Raw genomic sequence first — 21,324 nt, 5'->3', positions numbered from 1 at the left:
ACTTACACAAAATTTAGTAGAAAGAAATGCTCTCGATTGAAGTAAACCCAACCAAAACGGCATTATAGCTTTGCATTAAACAGTACAAAAGTTCAAATGCAAATATTTGTTCTGCTCCTCCTCCTCAGAGCGTTAAGCTAGATAATTTGGAAGAATGGGCTTCTGAAGCTCCACCGAAAATATTTCTAAAAACAGCTCACATTCATCGAAGAGAACAATCTTACCTCTAGATGTACTTGTCAATAGATGTTGCCAAAGTTGATTCTGGCACGGCTCCAATCACAGCTTCCTTCTTCTCACCATTTTTGAAGATCATCATGGTCGGGATGCTACGAATCCCGTATTCGTTTGCTATTTCAGGGTTTTCATCAGTGTTGAGCTTATAGCATTTCAGTTTTCCCTCATAAACCTTTGCTAATTTGACGACAACCGGCTCGATCATTCGACAGGGTCCACACCATGGAGCCCAAAAGTCTACTAGAACGGCAACATCTGAACCAAGAACAAGCGACTGCCATGTGTCTTTAGACACGGTTGGAACTGTAAACAATAAACAAAAAGTGCTAAGTTAAACTGAGAGACAAAGATCTTTGAATGAATAAAATGAAGTGATTAAGAAATAAATGATAAAGGAATCGCTTCCACATGAGTCGGCAGATGATTTGTTAAAAAAGGTAACACATTAGATTTCCAACCATGTTGTCTGGAATCAGAAGGCTCATTTGAAACACTACACACATCGATGGTGTCTGTCACCTTGAGCAAAAATTTCATCACTAAATTAGAAATATCTAGTTAAGTGCCAAAAGATGGTAGAATATGAATTAGGTTCAATTGTAAGTTAAAGAAGCAGTTTCCAAATTTAACTCAAACAAAGGCCTTCTATGGTTTTTGCACAACAGTGGAATATTTTGATGATCAAAATGACGAGCAACTACATAGGTCTCTGCACATTGGCTAAATAAGGTTTCTCTGGGATGTTCACTACAAGCAGAACATAATTGGAAATCTTGTGTTTCATTGTAGCCTTAGTTTTGTGCACATAACAGGATCGAAGCAAAGACAATACACCTTTTGAGAAAAAACAGAAATAAGGTTCAGTTAAAGAAACTCTTTGTAAAAGCAGTAACTTCCCTGAAACATTATTTTGAAAGGAAAAAAAAGTCATTGCAGCTGTTTTCAGTATAACAATGTTTTTTTACCTAAACATCATTTTGAGAGCAAAATTGGTATTACATCTTTTATGGGCAATGATGAATTTATAGAAATGGGATCCTCGTGTGGATATAAAGGTCCTTATTTGAGTTTATTGCCCTATATAAAAAAGATTTAAGCAATTGCATTCTCTACCAGTACAACGAACAATGACCACTCAAGAAATAAGGGCATACTTCTCATAATCTCACCAAATCCCACATCTATAGAAATATAATTAATATACATTATGTATTACACACTCACATAGACATACACATGCACACCCATATAATATCATGTTTTATAACACTCGCAATTAACAAAATACTTAATATTTTAAGAAGTGAGTGTTTTTTTTAATTCTTTTAGTAAATGGATGGCAATCATTTCACCATTCTGAACTCCTCCATCCTAATATGTCGCTTCTAGTATTCAAGTGTCAGAGTAGTTGCTTTAAATAGGATACAAAGCTTCCTTTAAAATGATGGGATTAGGATCAAAGAAGAATTAAGTCGACAATGCAACCAAAGCATTTGATTGTCTTAGAAGCTCAGGAGACCATCATAATCAACATTCATCAATAAGTTGACTTATACAATTAGAACTATAAAAAACTTCTCGTTTAAAGATTGTATGCATCAGAGACCTACCAAATCCAAGCATACCTAATTTTACATACAAACATGTTCTCCAATTGAAGCAAAAATATAATTACATAATTGGTTTTAATGGAAAAAAATCTCACTTCATATTGGCACAAAGCCAAGTGCAGATTGGCAATTACTGATTTATCATCAAACATCACTACAGTATCACCTAAAATACATGGTTAGTTATATTGGAGTTAGGACCAAGAAACACCTCAAACTACTAGAAAGAATCATCTTTATAGATTTCAGCCATAATCATGATAGCAATAAACTTAGGTCCAAGTAATGCAATAAACTTAGATCCATGTAGGACAAAGATAAGGTCAATGACTTGTGTGATGCAAAAGGCTAATATGAGTTCTTTAAGGTGAACAGTCTCTTCCAAATTAAAAGATTTATTCTAGACATGACTTGCAGGATGCAATGGGTTAAATATGAGTACTTCATAGCAAATGAACAAGACCAAGTTAAAATGATTCAATTGACAATCACAGGGAAACGAATCAAGCCAGACAATATTTTTTAAAAAGTAAAAATAAAATGTAAGGAAATAAAAATATATCAATTTCCCAACTCGTCCTCGTTATAAGCCTTGCTCATAGGAGAGATCTTTTTTCCCCTCGGCATCTAAAACTCAACTGAAGAGGACCTAGCACCTGTAGTCTCAAAAGAATGTGATCTTTCATACCATTAAGCAACAAAGAAACAAGCAGCAACTCTAGACCGCTATCCAATAAAAAGCTACATTTCACTCCGAGTATTCCGATCCAATATTGGCGAGAAGACTGCATCAAGTTCCAAGTTTGACAATTTAGTCATTCAAGCTTCAGAACGCGGCGGCAGCAAAAACCATGCGCGAGATGCAGAGAAACCCTAATTCTAAATTCGATCGATGAACTGTGCCAAACTAAACGCGTTGATTTCTATGGAAACTATGCAAAGCCAAAAGGCGATGACTTTTCAAAACCACTGTAAGATTATCCAAACCCTAGATCGATAACTCAAGGAAGAACCAAAAGAGTGAGCTAAACAAATGATCGCGTAAACATTACGCTGGACTGCCGTCTCCTGCGCCTCGCACACGACTGCGGCGGCGGGCAACCTCCCGACGGCATTCACTCTCCTCGCCGCGACCCTCAGAGGACGCGAAGAGCACCTTAGGCCGCTGAATCGGGGGATGAGCGACGACCCACGGCGAGCGATCGGGGAGCGAACGGCCGCTGATCTCGGGGAGACCGGTACACCTCCGGAAGGGCAGAGGACGGCGAGCGGCTCCAGGACTGCGGCGGCCATGAGTGGAGGAGGAAGAGAGTCGCAGGCGGATTGGGAAAGAAAAATATGTGACGAGAGGGAATTCGGAGGGGAGAGATCAGAGATATTACGAATAAGAGAGATTAGCGAATGGAAAATGAATGGATATGGTTTCAATTTCAACACTTTCAAAAAATTAAAGAAAAAACTAACAAGAATATTTCCCATTGTGAAATTTATCATGGTCAAGATTTATTGGCATTTTAAAAAAAAATATAACAAAAAAACAAACATGAATACTTTACATTGTGAAATTTATCATGGTCTAGATTTACTGATATTTTAAATAAAAAATAAAAAGTAATAACAAGAATATTTCTATTATGAAATTTATCATGGTTTAGATTTGTTTGCCTCATCGATTCACCATGTGTTAACCCTATTCTAGGGTCCAAATTAATTTAGGACCAAAAATTAAAAGGATGTAGATTGTCAAAGTGATTTTTTTTTTCAAAAAATAAAAGTTAAAAAAAAATATCGCATCAATTATTTTATCCTTAAAATACTCCTTGAGGCATCAATTTGGATGAGTTGGATGTATTCGAGTCGGGTTGAAATAAGAATATTATAAAAAAATCTTAATCCGAACTCGACTCGAACCCGAACTCAATTTAAAAATCATAAACCCAAAGTTGAATCTGGATAACTCGATCAACTCGAATAATTTGTTCGACCCAAAAAAAATTTTATTATTATTTTACTATAATTCTTCATTTTTATCTCAATATTTTTTTATTATTATATTAACATTTTACTATTCGTGTACATGAAACATCTTAATTCAAAAAATGATTTAACAAAAAAACCTCTAAATCCTAAATTTGGGTCAACTCGACCCTAAACCAACTCAAATCCAAAAACCTCTAACCCGAAACCCAAAACCCAAAACCCCCAACTCTAACTTGATATTTTTCAAATCAACTCGAGTTGGGTTGACTAATTGGGACCATTTTTTATATCCCTAATTGTAGTAGCTATCAGTAGCTTCTAAGATGTTGTTCCTTACTTCATGAGTTATTGTAGCAATTGCCACTAATTACTATAATGGGTAGAAATTATTTTATACATGTTATAATATATAAAAGCTACTAAATAGATGCTACTAACTATTTTAAAAAAATTCAAATAATTTTGATGAATTTTAATTAATTTTGACTAAGTTGATATTTTTTTTTTTGATATAATAGTATTTAGAGTTTATTATCATTTGTAGGATTTTTCCTTCAAATGGAACGCACAACTAGAAATGTTGGACTTCTGGACTATTCGTCGTGAGTGTTTCCCGATTTACTCTAACGGTAGGTTGGAAACTTCTATGGAGTCGAGGCAATCGTCCCATGTTAGATGTTATCTGATTCATTATTTTTACCATATAATCGATATAACGCATAGAAGTTACTATGAAGTTACTACAAATACTATATAATATTATATTAAATGTTACGTTATACATTATAACTGCTACCCAATATCTTCTACATGTTGTAAGTTACGACTAATGGCTACGATAACACTAGAAGTATTAGTGATCTGTCCTTTTGACTTAGTTTTTTTTTTGAAAATATGTCTATTTTGATAATTTACTTAATTTTAATTTGGGAGGCTTTTTTGATTTTTACTATTAATTTAATCTCCCATCCCACCTAATCCAATCCTTTAACTAATGGTTATATATATATATATATATATTCATATTATCTTTGTATCATGTCATCAAAATTTGCATATCAAATAATACTTTGTACGTGTAGGCTATCACTACCTAAACATAGATTCAAATTAATTTAAACCATAAGACCTAATCTAACTCGACAAGTGCTCACTCCTTAAGTCTTTGCATATTATCCCGCCTTAAACAATAAGTATCTTATTGGACACATATCGATAACTCTCTTCTAATAAATTCTGATACAACTTAAAACGATGTCGTGATTTGCTTGACATGGTGATTTATATCTACTTCTGATCGAGACATTATCTTTAGATCATAAATCATATATAGATTTGTTTTATAACGTGGAAGGATCATCGACTTGTTAGCGTGGGCTATGGTCGCACAAATTGCTAACTAATACCTAGTCACATATCTATCAAAATTGAATTATTCAACTCTAATTTATTATAAAAAAATAGATATAAAACTCTTATAAATGATTTTTTTTAATCACATGCGCCATTTATTTAATAGTATTAAAAACAATTAGCTGGCGGCATACCAATCATAACAATCATCCTTCCATAATTGCGTCGGTGATTTATATTTGTTTAAATATAATAAAATTTAATAATTCCCTTTGTTAGGCATTTCTAAATTTATAAAAATAATAATAAAATATTTAAAACTAGGAAAGCATGGACTTCGTGTTTTATTTTATTTTATTTTTTTATTTTATTTTAAAAATAAATAGCAAACGTGGCAGTCCTTTCCTCCTCCCTCGATAGGCATTACACGCTTCTGGTGGCCGGGCGACTTTGTCGCTTACCCATCGCTGAATCATACGAATGAAATTAATTTTAGCATTTTATTTAAATTTATTTTCCGAATATTCTGGAAGTAAAACTGGATCGTTGCGTGCTGACGCGGCGAAGAGATGCCGCAGGACGTAAATTAATTTAATTAATTCAATGTGATTAAATTAGGTTTGCCCGAATTGTTAATTGACGGGAAACGTAGCGTGTCGGTTTATTGATTCGCTGATATGTTAATTATCTCGGATGTTATATTGGCGATATAATCGTATCGTTTTCGAGTCGGTTCGTCCCGTCCCCCTTCCCGTTCGCCTATAAATTGTAATCCCCTCCTCTCTGGCCTTCGCAAGACACGGATATTTCCCCAGCTTTCTGTTTCGATTTCGAGAATGGCGGCCTTCCGGAAAAGCCTGGCTAGGCGATTCGCTTCCCTCTTGCTGCCTACCGCCGCCGATGGCGGAGTCGGTCGTCCCTGCGGATTTCTCTTTCTTCAGAAGCGGCCCCTTTTCCAGCGGGCGCTGCCGCCCGACCGCCAATTGATGCTGCTGGCGGCCGACCGGATAAGCGAGCGGGTTCGCAGCCTGAACCCTTGCAGGATCTGCCTCGACGTGATCCTGCCGCCGGCGCGGTCTGAAGCGCCGGTATTGAGGGAGGAGGGGGAGGTTTTGGTGGAGAAGAAGAGGGTGTCTTTGGTGGAGGTGAGGAAATTGGCGAGGGCTTCGCTGGTGGCGGTGGTGCGGGCGCGTCTAGCAACAGTAGAGAAGAGTTGCATCGCTTACTCCGAGTTTGTACGTATCTGCTGCGAGGCGTCTAATAGCGAGCAGGGTTTGGAAATCGCCCGATCGCTCGACGAATCCGGAGTTGTTGTAGTGCTTGGAAACGTGGTTTTCCTGAGGCCTGAAGAGGTATTTTTCTTCTTCTCTTAATTACTGTTTCTTTTTTAGGGTTTCGGTACATTTTTTTTTATTCTTTCCTGTAGTCTAAATCTATTTTTGGAATTTCTTTGAATTCGGAGGTTGTTTTTCACACGATTGATGGAGATCTGATCAAGTTTTTTCCCGGGTTTTCATGTCTCCTTTCTAGCAGGAACTATAACGAAGGGGTTAGAAACCAGAGATCGGTGGCATTACAGCTTCTGGAGAGTATTCTATTGAACTTTTTTTTGAAGCAACCCCTCTGGAGTTAAATCTTCACAAAAAAAGCAAAAAAAAAAAAAACATGATTAGTTTTTTAGGACGAAAGAAAGAAAATTTGGGAGGAATCTCTCTTTGTTCATTCAACACCCTGTCATAACCTCGCACAAACAAACACGCACACACAACTCCCTGTCAATAATTCATTCTCATACATCAGTTTAGGTTTCTTATCTGGCCTTTTCGTCATCAAATTTCTTGTCTGTCTAAATAACTGCATTTAACATGGTTTTTTTTTATGAAGAGACGTGTACATCAAGAAATTAGATAATATGGAAAACCTTATTTCTTTTATTTCTAGATAAATATATAAATCCTTGAACACTTGAGGGGGAGAACAATGCCGATTGTTTGCTGTTCTAGTTGAAATTATTTTCCAGGATCATAATATTGCTGTTGATTAGCATAATTGACTTCATATATCATTGGACGGTAGATAAGTAGACATCCCTTTAGCACTTATGGTTTGGAGTTAATTACAAGTGTCCTTTTTTCCTTTAGTTTTGTTTGGTGCAAGGCTTTCTTTATTTTGATGGGTATCTACTGAACACTAGAATAATAAATTCCAGAGAACTTCATGGAAACCGTTAATGATTTGGTTTAGTATGTGATACTTTTTTCATGATGATTTTATTGGGGATAAGTGGATATCAAATCAGGAGGGATTTTAGTTAACGATACTATATGTTTTTTTGGCCTTGTCTCTTTTGTGATTTATGGACTGCTGGAATTATGTACTTGGATGTCTTTGCTTCATATATGTTAAATGGTAGATTCATGAGAACATCATGGAAACTAGTTGGCAGAGAGCAAAGAGTAAGTCTTGTATTTTTCCCCCTGCCCTGTCGTGTCCTGCAGGTGGCAAAAACAATTGAGAAGTTGATCCCATTGTCATCGAGCCATGAGAGTTATCACACGAGAGAAGAATTGAAGATGCTGGAAGAGAAGAAATCTGAGATTGATAAACAAGCAGCAGCTCAAGTCAGGAAGGAGTTGTGGCTTGGGCTGGGGTTCATGGTGGTGCAAACAGCTGCGCTGATGAGAGTGACTTTCTGGGAGCTTTCATGGGATGTGATGGAGCCAATCTGCTTCTACCTCACCTCTGTCTACTTCTTGTCGGGCTATGCATTCTTCCTCAGGACGTCCAAGGAACCATCCTTTGAGAGCTTCTTTGCCAGCCGCTTTGCCACAAAACAAAGGCGTCTCATGAAAGTACAAAATTTTGATTTGACTCGCTTCAACGAACTTAGCCAAGCATTCTCTCACTCTCTACCACCACCCCCTTATTCAAAGTTTGCTTCTGCTTCCTGCCATTGTGATAGGGATAACTAATCATTAGTTGGTTCATCACATTTATGAAGTTCAATATTTTTAGTTATGGTAAACATGTTACACTAAACCAAGGAAAGTTGTTCCTGAGCTACCAATTTTGCGGCATACCAACAAGAGAAAATCATATATCTTCGAATTCACTTGTTATGAGGACAATACAAAGGGATACATGCATACCATCATGCAAAGCTACTCTCGGAGCAGATTCTCAAAATTGTGTTATCGTTAACAAAGGTGATTCTCTTGATTTTAAGATGAGTGACTTGAAGCCTGTATTGTGGCTTCAAATGATACTTGTGATTGAACTCAACTTGTAGTGTGATGATCTACACAAGCCTGGTGTTATTTGTTTGATTGAAGCAAAACAATCCAGCCATGAATGTACAAATTTGTCTCTTCTGGTGAAAATTGACTAGTATGTTGCTTATTCTGTCAGTAATTGGAAAATTTTGAGAAGCAGCAAACGATTACATCGACATTAACTGTGGTAAACTTGAAGTTTGCTCAACTAGTTGTACTGGAATGATGCCATCTGAGAGTTAGTCTGCTTGTTTGTTGAGTGGTAAAATCTTTACTGATTTCGCATTGGAATGCAATATCCTAGTGAAGTTATATCTTCATTCAGTTATGTTCTCAATAGCATTCAGTGAGGTAAGGTTGATTTCTGCATTGGAATGCAATATCCTAGTGCAGTTATATCTTAGTTCACTTATGTTCTCAATAGCATTCAGTGAGGCAAGGTTGATTTCTGCATTGGAATGCGCAATATCCTAGTGCAGTTATATCTTCATTCACTTATGTTCTCAATAGCATTCAGTGAGGTAAGGTTGATTTCTGCATCGGAATGCAATAACCTAGTGCAGTTATATCTTAATTCACTTAGAGCATCTCCAATACAAGATTTTTAAAGAAATTTGTAAAATGAAAAAGCTAAATATAAAAGTTCTAACTATTATGGAGGTAAAGTTTGAAGTTTGTTGTTAAAGAGTAGTAGTGAAATTTGAAAGTTGTTTTTTTTTTGTTGAAATTGATGTAATATGCATGTCATGTAATTACATATTATAAAATGGAGCACACAAAAATCATTTAAAATTATATTATTGGAGATGTTTCAATAGATTTTTAGAATGTTGATGTGGCATGATGTGATATATTAAGATCATAAAAAAAGTTTTTGTAAAACTCTAACTATTGGAGATGTCCTTATATTCTCAATGGCATTCAGTGAGGCAAGGTTGGTTGATTTCTGCATTGGAATGCGCAATATCCCAGTGCAGTTATATCTTTATTCACTTGTGTTCTCAATGGCATTCAGTGAGGTAAGGTTGATTTCTGCATTGGAATGCAATATCCTAGTGCAGTTATATCTTCATTCACTTATGTTCTCAATAGCATTCGGTGAGGTAAGGTGGAGGATTCCCTCCACTTGACTTTATTACCGTTCATTTCCTTCGGCAATGAATGCTCTGCTTTTCTCTATTTTCCTTCAGTAACGTTTGTTTATCCTCTTTCCATGTGCAACTCCATCATCATCCTTCTCTATCAAGAAACTTCAAAATGGAGCTGCAAAGGTGGCACACTTAATAATCATAAATAGATGTCGCATGGCAAATAGAAGTGCAACATGGCCTACTTTCATTGTTAATTATTTTCGTGGCCGATATTGAAATGTAGCTGATCTCATCTGGTACATTAAGATTTGATTGTTGTTATTGTATGGATTAAAATGATAACTTATTGGTTCCAAACTAGTTGTACGATTGTGTGGCATCGCAGATGAAATGAAACAGAAGTGATCTAACTCCGTAATTAAAAATAGCCAAGTCATAAAGGCATGAAACTATGCTGTCTAAAGAATATATTATTCAAAGTTTTTTCTCTTATAAGTATCGAAATCATAAGACCATTGGCATCGTGTTCCATATTAATATCTCCTCAGGTATTTACTTAATCTCTCTTGCCTTCCTCAGCTCACATAAGATGTCCAAAGTTATCTCGTCGACTAAGCCTTTTCTTCAACAATACACATCAAATCAACACCTCAAACCAACCTAGAGAAGCATTGTAATTTTGCTACGATAAAGTGAGTATTGAACCCTTTAACCTAGAGAGAAAATTAGTCCAGCCAACCTTCTCAAGGCTCTAATCGTTTAAATTTAGCAACAAATAAATATTGTGGAGGTGGTTCTTGAATTCACAAAATGTTGTTTTTTATTGAATGATGAAGCTTTGAAATAGACAATTGTAGTAAAAGGTGGAAAAAAAATTTCATCAATCAAATATATTTAGAAACAGATATTTTAAATATACATTGATCCGGTGGTCAAGACAGGGACCTCATTGCAAGGGGTCAACGTCACGTGGAGATCAAAGGGCCGGGGGGGGGGTCCACCGGAGAAGGGTGAGCCGACCGGACTTGGGAGAAAGAGACAGACCGATCGGCCGACCGATGAGCATCCAACAGTAAAAGGTGCCCTGACAGGGGTCGGGGTTCCGACGCTCAGTTGAAACAATATCTAAGAGCCGAGCGGAAGGCCTAAGAGAAGGTGACATACTGCTAACAGTCCTTACGTAGCACCCGCCCAGAAGTCTCCCTCAGCATATCAATGCAAGCGATAGGCGGGACGGGATGAGCGTGCCGCCCGGCCGGCGCAGGGGAGGAGGGCCGTCCGGACGACGCTTTTCGTCCAGCCGGCCGGATGGACGTCCCGGCCGGTGATGGGTAAAGAAGGACAGGAACTTCTTCTGACAGCCGTCAAGTCCTATGGCTAGGCCATACTCCAAGTCTGACAACGAGGTATTCTGTTGTCCCATCGAAGACGTGACTGGACTATAGCAGTATGGCGTCAGGTAAGCTTTCTGACAGACACATACCGAGGTATGGGCTGCGGACATGTACGCGCCTTGGTGGGCGTGTAGGAGCTCTTTCATCGCTCTATATAAAGAGCCGCATACTTCGCCGGAGGTACGTGTTGAACACCTTTGGAGCTACTTTTTCCACCACTTGCTTATCTGACTTGAGCGTCGGAGGGTCGCCGCCGGGAACCCCTTCCCGGCCCGACTTCTGTGCAGGTTCGCCGGAGCTTCGTGCCACCAGTCGAAGATCCACGTCAGCAGTCGGAAAGCGCCCCGTGCCCAGCGTCCGTTGATTCAGTATTCGGACAGGATCAATTTGGCGCCGTCTGTGGGAACGCTCCTGCATCCGATCGGAAACGATGGACGAGGCTGGACGACAACACACGGTGACGCTTTCGAATGAGGAACTCGACGCTCTGATCGAGATAAGGGCCGCCAAGCTCGTAGAGCAAAAACAGAAAGCCACAGCCGAGCGGCCGGAGCAGCAAGCAACGTCAGCGTCTGGTGGTCGAGCGGAAGCACCGCCAGCCACCGTTGCATTTCATCGAGCCCTATTCCGCACCCCTGAAGCCGCAGCAGCTCATAGAGATCGGGGATCTTCTTCGGACGAAATGCCTAGACGGGATGACAGAAAAGGGAAAGCCCCCCGAGCGGACGCATCGCCCGAGAGGATTAATCGCCAATTTTCAGAGGCTATTCTACGAGATCATCTGTCGAAGCACTACGTGCCTCCGACGATCGACGAGTATAATGGGACAACCGACCCAGATGATCATCTGGGTAAGTTTGATAACACGGCAACCCTGCATCAATACACAGATGGGGTGAAATGTCGGGTTTTCCTCACCACCCTCTCTGGGTCGACTCAACGGTGGTTTCGGAGGCTGCCGGACGGATCTATCACTAGCTTCAAGGATTTCCGAATGGCCTTCCTCCACCATTTTGCGAGCAGTCGACGCTACCAGAAAACGAGCCTGAGCCTGTTCGCCATCAAGCAAGAAGTCTGTGAATCGCGCCGAACTTACATCCAGCGGTTCAACAAAGTGACGATGGACATTCCAACGGCCACCTCGGAGACCATGATGAATGCCTTCACACAAGGCCTAGTGGATGGGGATTTTTTCCGATCGCTCATCCGAAAGCCGCCCCGAGATTATGATCACATGCTACACCGGGCTAACGAATATATCAACGTGGAGGACGCGCAAGTGGCAAGGAAAAAAGAAACTCCAACCGAGCGGGCTCCTCCTGCCGAGCGGAAACAGCACGCCGCTCATCAGCCGCCCAGAGGACCGAGGGCCGAAGCAATCCGATCCCCCCATGCTAGATCCCACGTACAAGAGGTAGTTGCCGCTCGGCCCAAGCCAAAGAAGAAATGGACCCCGATGTTCTGCTCCTTCCACCGGACAGATACGCACAACACCAGGGATTGTCGAAGTCTTCCCTTCGTGGCTCATCCCGTGCCCCGGAATGGCGGCCGACGGTCTCCCTCAGTCGACAGGCGACAGAGAACTCATGAAGCCGATCGGACTCGAACTGATAGGCGACAGCAACATACGCCCGATCGGCATCGCTCTCCAAGGCAGGAGGATCGTCGAAAGTCACGAGAACGGTCTCGGCCGTCCGCACGGGAAGAAGAGAATAGAAGCAATACTTCCCGAGGCGAGATCAACATTATTGCTGGCGGGCCGACCGGAGGGGACTCTAATCGAGCCAGAAAGGCGAGCGTCCGGCAGCTCCAAATTCATGCAGTTGGTTGCAGCCAAGAGCGGGCGAGCGGACCGGAAATCAATTTCGGGCCCGGGGACTTGGAAGGAGTTGAAGTGCCCCACGACGACGCTATGCTCATTAAAGCGGTAATAGCCAATTACACTATTCACCGCGTATTTGTTGACACAGGGAGCTCAGTCAACATCATATTCAAGAGGGCGTTCGATCAACTACAAATCGACCGAGCCGAATTGCTGCCCATGACAACCCCGCTCTACGGGTTTACGGGCAATGAAGTCCTGCCGGTCGGGCAAATCCGGCTAGCTATCTCACTGGGAGAGGAGTCGCCCAGGAGGACGCGGACTGCAAACTTCGTGGTGGTCGACTCTCCCTCATCATACAACGTCATTTTGGGACGACCGGCGCTCAGCGAGTTCCAGGCGGCCGTCTCCACCTTCCACCAGAAGATCAAATTCCCCGTCGAAGACAAAGTGGGAGAGGTACGGGGAGACCAACTGGCAGCTCGGCGGTGTTACATTGAAATGGTCCGAGCAGAAGCAAGCTCTGCTAGGAAATCGCCACGAATTGAGGTGAATGCTATAACTGAAAAGCCTTCCTCTTTAGTTTATGAAGAAAAAGAGGAAGTGCAGATACACCCCATCCGATCGGAGGCTACGACATTCATTGCGTCCGATCTGGAGGTGAAGCAGAAAGAGGAGCTGATCAAATGCCTCAACAGAAACCATGATGTCTTCGTCTGGTCGACACATGAGCTGCCCGGAATTTCACCAAGTATTGCGCAGCATGAGCTCCACGTCCGACCGGACGCTCGGCCAGTCAAGCAGAGAAAAAGAGATTTCAGCGCCGAGCAGAATGCCATCATCCGGGCGGAGGTGGAGAAGCTTCTGGAAGCCGGCCATATACGCGAGGTGCAGTTCCCGAGATGGCTGGCAAACGTAGTATTAGTCTCCAAGCCGGGCAACAAGTGGAGAGTATGCATAGATTTTCGGGATCTCAACAAAGCCTGCCCAAAAGACTTTTATCCTCTGCCCAGGATAGATCAGCTAGTGGACTCTACGGCCGGCTACGAATTAATTTGTATGCTCGATGCTTACCAAGGCTATCACCAAGTGCCACTCGCCCATGAAGATCAAGAAAAAGTCAGCTTCGTGACGGCCGACGACACATATTGCTATAATGTGATGCCGTTCGGATTGAAGAATGCGGGAGCCACCTATCAGCGCTTGATGAATAAAGTATTCAGAGAGCAGATCGGGCGAAATCTGGAAGTGTATGTGGACGACATTCTCATCAAGACCGTCCGAGCGGCCGATATCTTCAAAGACATGGAGGAAACCTTCCGAACGCTGCGCAAATATGGAGTCAAGCTAAATCCCCAGAAGTGCCTGTTCGGAGCAAAGGAGGGCGTTTTCTGGGATACATAGTGGCCGAGCGGGGAATCGAAGCAAATCCCAGCAAGGTGAAAGCTCTACAAGACATGCCACCTCCAAGAAATACAAGGGAAGTGCAACGTTTGACCGGTCGGATAACTGCTCTGTCCCGATTCATCTCCAAAACGGCCGACCGGAGCCTCCCTTTCTTCAAAATCTTGCGCAAGGCCACTAAGTTTCACTGGGATGAAGAATACGATCGGGCATTCGAAGACTTAAAGGCATATCTGAACTCTCTCCCGGTATTGGCCAAGCCGACTGCGGGTGAGCCACTTTATAAGTACCTGTCTTCAACCGAGCATGCAATCGGCTCGGCGTTAGTGAGGGCGAGCGGAGAAGAGCCCGTGTATTTCCTTAGTCATATTTTAAAAGATGCTGAATCTCGCTACACTGGGCTTGAGAAGCTGGCTTTCGCTCTAGTCCTGGCCGCTCGGCGCCTTCGCCCATACTTCCTGGCGCATACCATCATTGTCAAGACCAATAGCCCACTCGGGCGTGTGTTATTGAATCCAGAAGCATCCGGGCGGCTCATCAAATGGACTACAGAGTTAAGTGAATTTGACATCCAATACCAGCCCCGCTCGGTAATCAAAGCGCAGTCCTTGGCCGATTTTGTGACTGAGGTGCAAAAACTGGAGCCAGAAGCTATGTGGAGAATATATGTGGACGGGTCGTCCACTCGGCTCGGAAGTGGGATTAGAATACTACTGCTCTCTCCCCAAGAAGAGAAGATGCACTTATCCGTCCAGCTGGATTATAAAGCTACAAACAATGAGGCAGAGTATGAGGCCCTCATAGCCGGCTTGCAGGCAGCTCGGCATGTAGGCGCCGGTCGGGTAACACTTCATTCGGATTCGCAGTTGGCCGCGCAGCAGCTCTCTGGCACTTTTGAAATTAACAGCGCCCGACTCAAGCTCTACGCTGAAGCGTTTGAGAAACTTAAAGCCAATTTTAGAGAAGTTATTGTCCAGAAGATACCCAGAGCAGAAAATCAAGCAGCCGATGAGTTAGCCAAACTCGCGAGCTCAATAACGTCGGTCGCCATTCAGCAGCCAATTGAAAAAGTACTGTTGGTGGCGCACGTCGACCGGATGGAAGGCCTCACGTTTCCAAGCGACTGGCGGACACCCATCATAGAGTTCCTCCGCTCGGGCACCACACCATCCAATGAGAATGAAGCCCAGCTGCTAAGGAGGAGAGCCGGTCGGTTTACACTCATCGGCGATCAGCTTTACAAGAAGGCTTTCTCACATCCGCTGTTAAAATGCGTGAGCTCGGAGGACTCGGCTTACATCCTCCAAGAAGTGCATCAAGGTTCGTGCGGAGAGCATCCGGGCGGACGATCGCTGGCTGAGAAGATCCTACTGGCCGGGTACTTTTGGCCAACTTTACAAGCGGACGCCGCTCGGACCGAGTCGACATGCCTTTCGTGCCAAAAGTACCATAACTTCTACCACCGACCGGCAGAGGAAATGAAGGCCGCCATTGTGTCTTGCCCATTCGACCAATGGGGAATGGATATCGTAGGTCCGTTTCCTATGGCGACCGGACAGCGAAAATTCTTATTGGTGGCGGTTGATTATTTTTCCAAGTGGGTGGAGGCCGAGCCGCTAGCCAAGATCACCGAGCAGATGGTCAAGAAATTTATTTGGCAGAACATCATCTGTCGGTTCGGCATCCCCCGTCGACTTATCTCCGATAATGGGCGGCAATTCACGGGAAAGTTGCTCGAAGATTAGTGCAAAAGCTATGGCATCGAGCAACACTTCACATCCGTGGCATATCCCCAGAGCAATGGTCAAGCCGAAGTGACCAATCGGGAAATTCTTCGTATTCTGCGCGCTCGGCTCGACCATTTGGGAGGAAGTTGGGTGGATGAAGTGCCGGGCGTCTTATGGGCCATCTGAACGACTCCAAAGGAAGGGACGGGCGTCACGCCTTTCCACCTGGTGTATGGCGGCGAGGCAGTCATTCCTGTTGAAGTCAGCGTCGAATCTGCTCGGATCCAGAGCTATGATGAGGGCAACGCCGAACGGAGGAACATGGAGTTGGATTTGGTTGACGAGGAGCGGGCCAAGGCGTCCGTTCGGCTTATGGCGTATCGGCAGCGGATGAAGAAAAACTACAATCGCCGCGTAATCCCCAGATCATTCCAGGTTGGCGATCTTGTATGGAAAAAAGTCAAGCCGGTCGGCGACGTCGGCAAACTGGAGGCACCATGGGCGGGCCCCTTCAAGGTTATTGAAAAGCTCCGCTCGGGCGCTTATTATCTGGAGGATGAAGATGGACGTCAACTGGGCCGGCCATGGAGCGCGAATCATCTACAGCCTTATCGGGCTGGGTGAAAGGTGCACTAATGTAACTTATTTCTGCATATATTTTGGTCGCCCGTGCCCTTGTAATGCAGGAAGCAAAATTAATTCAAAGGATGGCCAATGGGTTTGCCGGGCGGCTGTATTGAAGTTAGCCTTAAAAAAGGCCGTCGAGCTCCGACGTTAAATATCGAGAGACGAGCCGGCGTCTATAAACGTCCGAGCGGAAGGCCGTCGAGCTCCGACGTTAAATATCGAGAGACGAGCCGGCGTCTATAAACGTCCGAGCGGAAGACCGCCGAGCTCCGACGTTAAATATCGAGAGACAAGCCGGCATCTATAAACGTCCGAGCGGAAGGCCGTCGAGCTCCGACGTTAAATATTGAGAGACGAGCCGGCGTCTATAAATGTCCGAGCGGAAGACCGTCGAGCTCCGACGTTAAATATCGAGAGACGAGCCGGCATCTATAAACGTCCGAGCGGAAGACCGTCGAGCTCCGACGTTAAATATTGAGAGACGAGCCGACGTCTATAAACGTCCAAGCGGAAGACCGTCGAGCTCCGACGTTAAATATCGAGAGACGAGCCGGCGTCTATAAACGTCCGAGCGGAAGACCGTCGAGCTCCGACGTTAAATATCGAGAGACGAGCCGGCGTCTATAAACGTCTGAGCGGCTCGCATTGCAAAAATCTAGCGAAAACCCCTTTGAGGTAAGGCGCAAAGCAAAGGATGGTTAAATAGAATTAAAAATGTGAGCACGTGAACGGGTGACGTTCGCGCGCCGAGCGGCTGCCCGATTGCATGGCGAAAGACGTTATTGAAGGCAAGCGGCTTGAGTCCACGTTAGAGCGTGAAGCCGAGCGGAGGAGTTTTAAAGAACACTTAATGTGATGAAAGAAAAATTTCTTGCCAAAACAAAAGTTGAAGGAATGGAAAAGATAATCTATTTATGCCGAGCATTGGGCAAACCAAAAAAGTTACAGCAAAAAAAACAAGTTTGGCCGAATGGCAGGGGAACAAAAAAGTTGATGAAAAACACTCCTCACGCGTCAAAATCAAAAAGTGCATCAGGAATGGCGCCCATCACGGTAGCCAGATCCTCTGGGGGGATGGTCAGCTCGACGGGAAGGTGGCCCTTGGTCTTCAAGTGATCCACAGCCGCCTTGATCGCCTCTTCAAAGGTAAGGGAGATCTTGTCAGTAAATTTCTCCCCAAAGGTATCCGAGCGGACGAAAGCCTTCCTCACTTCCTCAGAACGAGCCGACTCCCCCTCCTGATACTCTTTGAGCGCGGCCTGGGAGGCATCGTTGGCAGCATGGAGAGCCTTTAAGTCTTCATCAAATTTCAGCAAATCGACCGAGCGGCTCTCCTTCTCGGTGGTCAGAAGGGCATCCAGATCCTTGATGCGTTGCTCTAGCCCTCTGATCTCCACCTTCATTCGGTCCATGTCATCGATGGCCTGGCGCTTCCGAGTGGTCGCCGTCTTGATCTCCTTATCTCGTTGTTTGACCATCGCTTCAAGCCGAGCGACCTCGCTCGCCAGATCGGAAGCTCATTTCCGTTCGACTTCCAGTAATCTTTTGGCCTTCTCCAGAGCGGCCGTCGGTTGTCGGTTGTCCCCTGCGGCTTTAAGTTTTTTCAATTCATCTTCCAGCTCGGCCAACCGATCGCTAATGGCAATCTGCTCCACCCAGTTCTGCGAGCAAATGTGAACAAGTTAAAAACTTAATTCAAATTCACGAACAAAGAAAAGGAGCATACCCCGGTGGCCTGTTGTAGGTTGCTATCGCCTAGCTGCCCGGGAGTCAACGCGGCTACTCGGCGCCGAGCATCCTCCCAAGCTTTTGCAAGAGGGTCCGTCAAGGTGATCTGCTGCTCGGGGACCACTGGCCGATCAGCAGCAGCCATGTATTCTTCCGAGGGGAGGCGCAGGACGGTTTTAATTAAATTCTGGCCGCTCGGCTCGCTCTGAGAAGCATCGGCCTTACCGGATGGCCCACCGGTGGACGAGGAAGGAAGCTCGCCCAAACGCCTGATACGGCGCAGAGTTCTTGAAGGGTTGGACGGCGGCACCTCATAGCTTGCCCTCGGAGAGCCATGTGGGGTCGGGGTACTCTCTAAAGAAATGGTCCCCGATAACATCGGAGCATCCGCGCCCCGCTCGGGCTGTGGCTCATCAAAGGCAATTGATGCAGATGCCGGCTCTGGCCGTCTGCGCTTCCGAGTGAGCAGGGGAACGTCATCGGCCGAACGGCCCTCCACCTCGTCTTGGGTAGAAGGTTCTGTGCCGCCCGCTGCCTCGTCGTGAGAGGTAGTAGCGGCTAAGGCTTCAGGGGCATCCTGAGTCCCCTCACCTACTTCGCCGGTCGGATCAGCTGGATGAAGGCCCCGCTCGGCGACTTCCTTGTTCTTCGCCGCCTCAATCTGAGCGGCCTTCAATTTGAGCTTCTCGGTCGCCTTAGCACGCCACATAACTTCAGCTGCAGAAATAAAGATTAAATCAATTAGAACAAAAGAAAAAGGAGGGATGAGAATCGCTTACTCATGCTGTAGGGCAGATCGGCTGGGGTAGAAGACATGCCGAATATATACATTACTCCCGGAAGGAGCAGCTTGTCAATGTGATAGCGCTGACCCACCAACCGCTCGGCCGCATGAAGGTATGCCGCATTGCCTCTAAATTTGCCGAGCTCCGGTTGCGCCGGCATCGCCGTCTGCCACTTGGTACGGAAAGTTGGCGGCTCGGGAAAACGCACATAGAAGAAGTGCTCCTTCCAATGTTTGTTGGAGCTCGGCATATTATCAAAAAGGATGAAACCTATCCTAGACTGGAAAATAAAGGTACCCCACTCGGCTTGCTTGGGATAAAAAAAGTAGTGAAAATTCTTAGGGTCGAGGGGATGTTGTTCAGTTTAAAAAGGATTATCACTCCGCTCAACAGCCTAATGGAGTTGGGGACTACCTGGCCGAGCGGAATGCGAAAATAATTGCAAACTTGTAAGAAGAACTTGTGGGGTGGAAAACGCAGCCCGGCCAAAAATTGGCCTCGGAAGAAAAGAACGGTGCCGGACGGCGGTTTATGTGGCCGGTCGGTGGAGTCAGCTACTATGATGTGGTGGTCGGTCGGCAGATCATAGGTTCGAGTGAGGCGCAAGGCGTCCTCCTCGTCGAACCGACTTTCCATGGTCGAATACCAAAGACCAGGAGCACCGCCGGTCGGCTGTGAGGTACTGGTCATGGTATAAGGCCAGGGATGGACGCGTGATGGAAGGAAGTAGAAATAAAACTAGGAAAGAGCGCGGGATGATAAAAGAAATAGCTAATAGAGAGAAGAAAGGAGAGGCAGCAAGGAAAAGGAAGCCTTACGGGCAAGGGAGATGATCGGAAGAAGCTGTAAGGTCGCCGGAGAAGAAAGGAGCAGCGAGAGGTCGGGAGAAGATGAGGCCGAAATGCGGGGGAAAGCGGAAGTCGGAGCTTTATAAGGGCGGCCGCTATCAATTTCAGCCGTCCGATCCAGGTCGTCGATAACGAGGTTATCATCCAGCCGTTCATTTCAAACGGCGGCTGTCCCATCGGAAGTGACGCCACCGCCATACCCTGACAAGAGAAAGGTAGCCACGTGTCAGCAAGTTACTGGTTAATGCACGTGGTTGACAAACGCCTCGACATAATTTCCAAGGCACGGGCAAGATATCGCCGAACGACCTAGCAACCCTCAGCCTGTCCGAGCGGACTAAGGTATCGGTCACCACTCGATCAGATCGGCAGTCCAGTCAGTCGGACTTCGCCTCCTTCGACTAGACTTGAGAGGAAGGCAAGTGATCCGGTGGTCAAGGCAGGGGACCCTATTGCAAGGGGTCAACGCCACGTGGAGATCAAAGGGCCGGGGGGTCCACCGGAGAAGGGTGAGCCGACCGGACTTGGGAGAAAGAAATAGACCGATCGGCCGACCGATGAGCATCCAACAGTAAAAGGTGCCCTGACAGGGGTTGGGGTTCCGACGCTCAGTTGAAACAATATCTAAGAGCCGAGCGGAAGTGTTAGGACCAAAAGTAGCTAGAGGGGGGGGGGGGTGAATAGCTCGTCGCGTGCTCGTTGCTCGGCGTTGCTTGTTTCTTCTAAGATGTGCAGCGGAAAATACAAAGAAACCAATCACACAACGCTAACAAGGTTGGTTTACTTGGTATCCACCTCACAAGAGGTGACTAGTCCAAGGATCCACACCACGCACGCACCCTCCACTATGAAAACACTCCTTTTCGGTAACTACCGAGGGCGGAGAAGCCCTACAAGACTCTCAGTACAAGAAGAAAGGAAAGGGAAACAAAATACAAGCGCAAAGCTTACAATGAGTACAGAAAACCCTAACCCTAGCTTCTCTTCTTGCCTTTGATCCGCCTCTTGACTTGGAAAGCTTCCAAGATCCTTCAAGAACTGGCGATCTGATCTTTGAGAGCGCTGGGAGTTGGCGAGATCCGGAGTGAATCGGTGAAGAGATTACCGAAAACGCCTGCGGCTTAAATCGGCGCTAGCGGTTGGAACCCGATCGATTCAAATGTTCCCAATCGATCGGGAGGCTTTGGATCGATCCACGGATCGATCCGGCGCCTCGATGCTCTGGAAAACGCTGGATCGATCCACGGATCGATCCAGCGCTATCGCAGCGGCGTCCCAATCGATCCAGGATCGATTGGGACATCTGAATCGATCCACGGATCGATCCGAGTTTCTGGAGAAAGCTGGATCGATCCAGCGATCGATCCATCTCCTGAATCGATCTGATCGATCCAGCACTTGGTTTTTGCCCAAAACCAAGTTCCAAGACTCCCAAACCAACATCCG

General features: G+C 45.0%; 2 protein-coding genes across 2 annotated transcripts; one reads left to right on the top strand and one right to left on the bottom strand.

Annotated features, from left to right (window-relative positions):
- Window positions 1–36: 36 nt before the first annotated feature.
- Window positions 37–3,300, bottom strand: LOC121992738 (thioredoxin 1-like). The gene is made up of 2 exons (XM_042547289.1): window positions 2,900–3,300; window positions 37–540 (listed from the first exon to the last, which is right to left on the bottom strand). The coding sequence occupies exons 1-2, from the start codon at window positions 3,138–3,140 to the stop codon at window positions 227–229; spliced, it is 555 nt and encodes a 184-aa protein (XP_042403223.1). The 5' UTR covers window positions 3,141–3,300; the 3' UTR covers window positions 37–226.
- A 2,655-nt stretch (window positions 3,301–5,955) lies between these two features.
- Window positions 5,956–8,587, top strand: LOC121992735 (calcium uniporter protein 4, mitochondrial-like). The gene is made up of 2 exons (XM_042547285.1): window positions 5,956–6,532; window positions 7,679–8,587. Exons 1-2 carry the CDS (start codon window positions 6,017–6,019, stop codon window positions 8,150–8,152), a joined length of 990 nt encoding a protein of 329 aa, XP_042403219.1. The 5' UTR covers window positions 5,956–6,016; the 3' UTR covers window positions 8,153–8,587.
- The last annotated feature ends 12,737 nt before the right edge of the window (window positions 8,588–21,324 follow it).

Source organism: Zingiber officinale, chromosome 6B (genome assembly GCF_018446385.1).
Source record: "Zingiber officinale cultivar Zhangliang chromosome 6B, Zo_v1.1, whole genome shotgun sequence".
Lineage (NCBI taxonomy): Eukaryota > Viridiplantae > Streptophyta > Magnoliopsida > Zingiberales > Zingiberaceae > Zingiber > Zingiber officinale.
The sequence above is the reverse complement of the archived record's forward strand: the minus strand, read 5'-3'. Positions and strand labels throughout refer to the sequence as shown.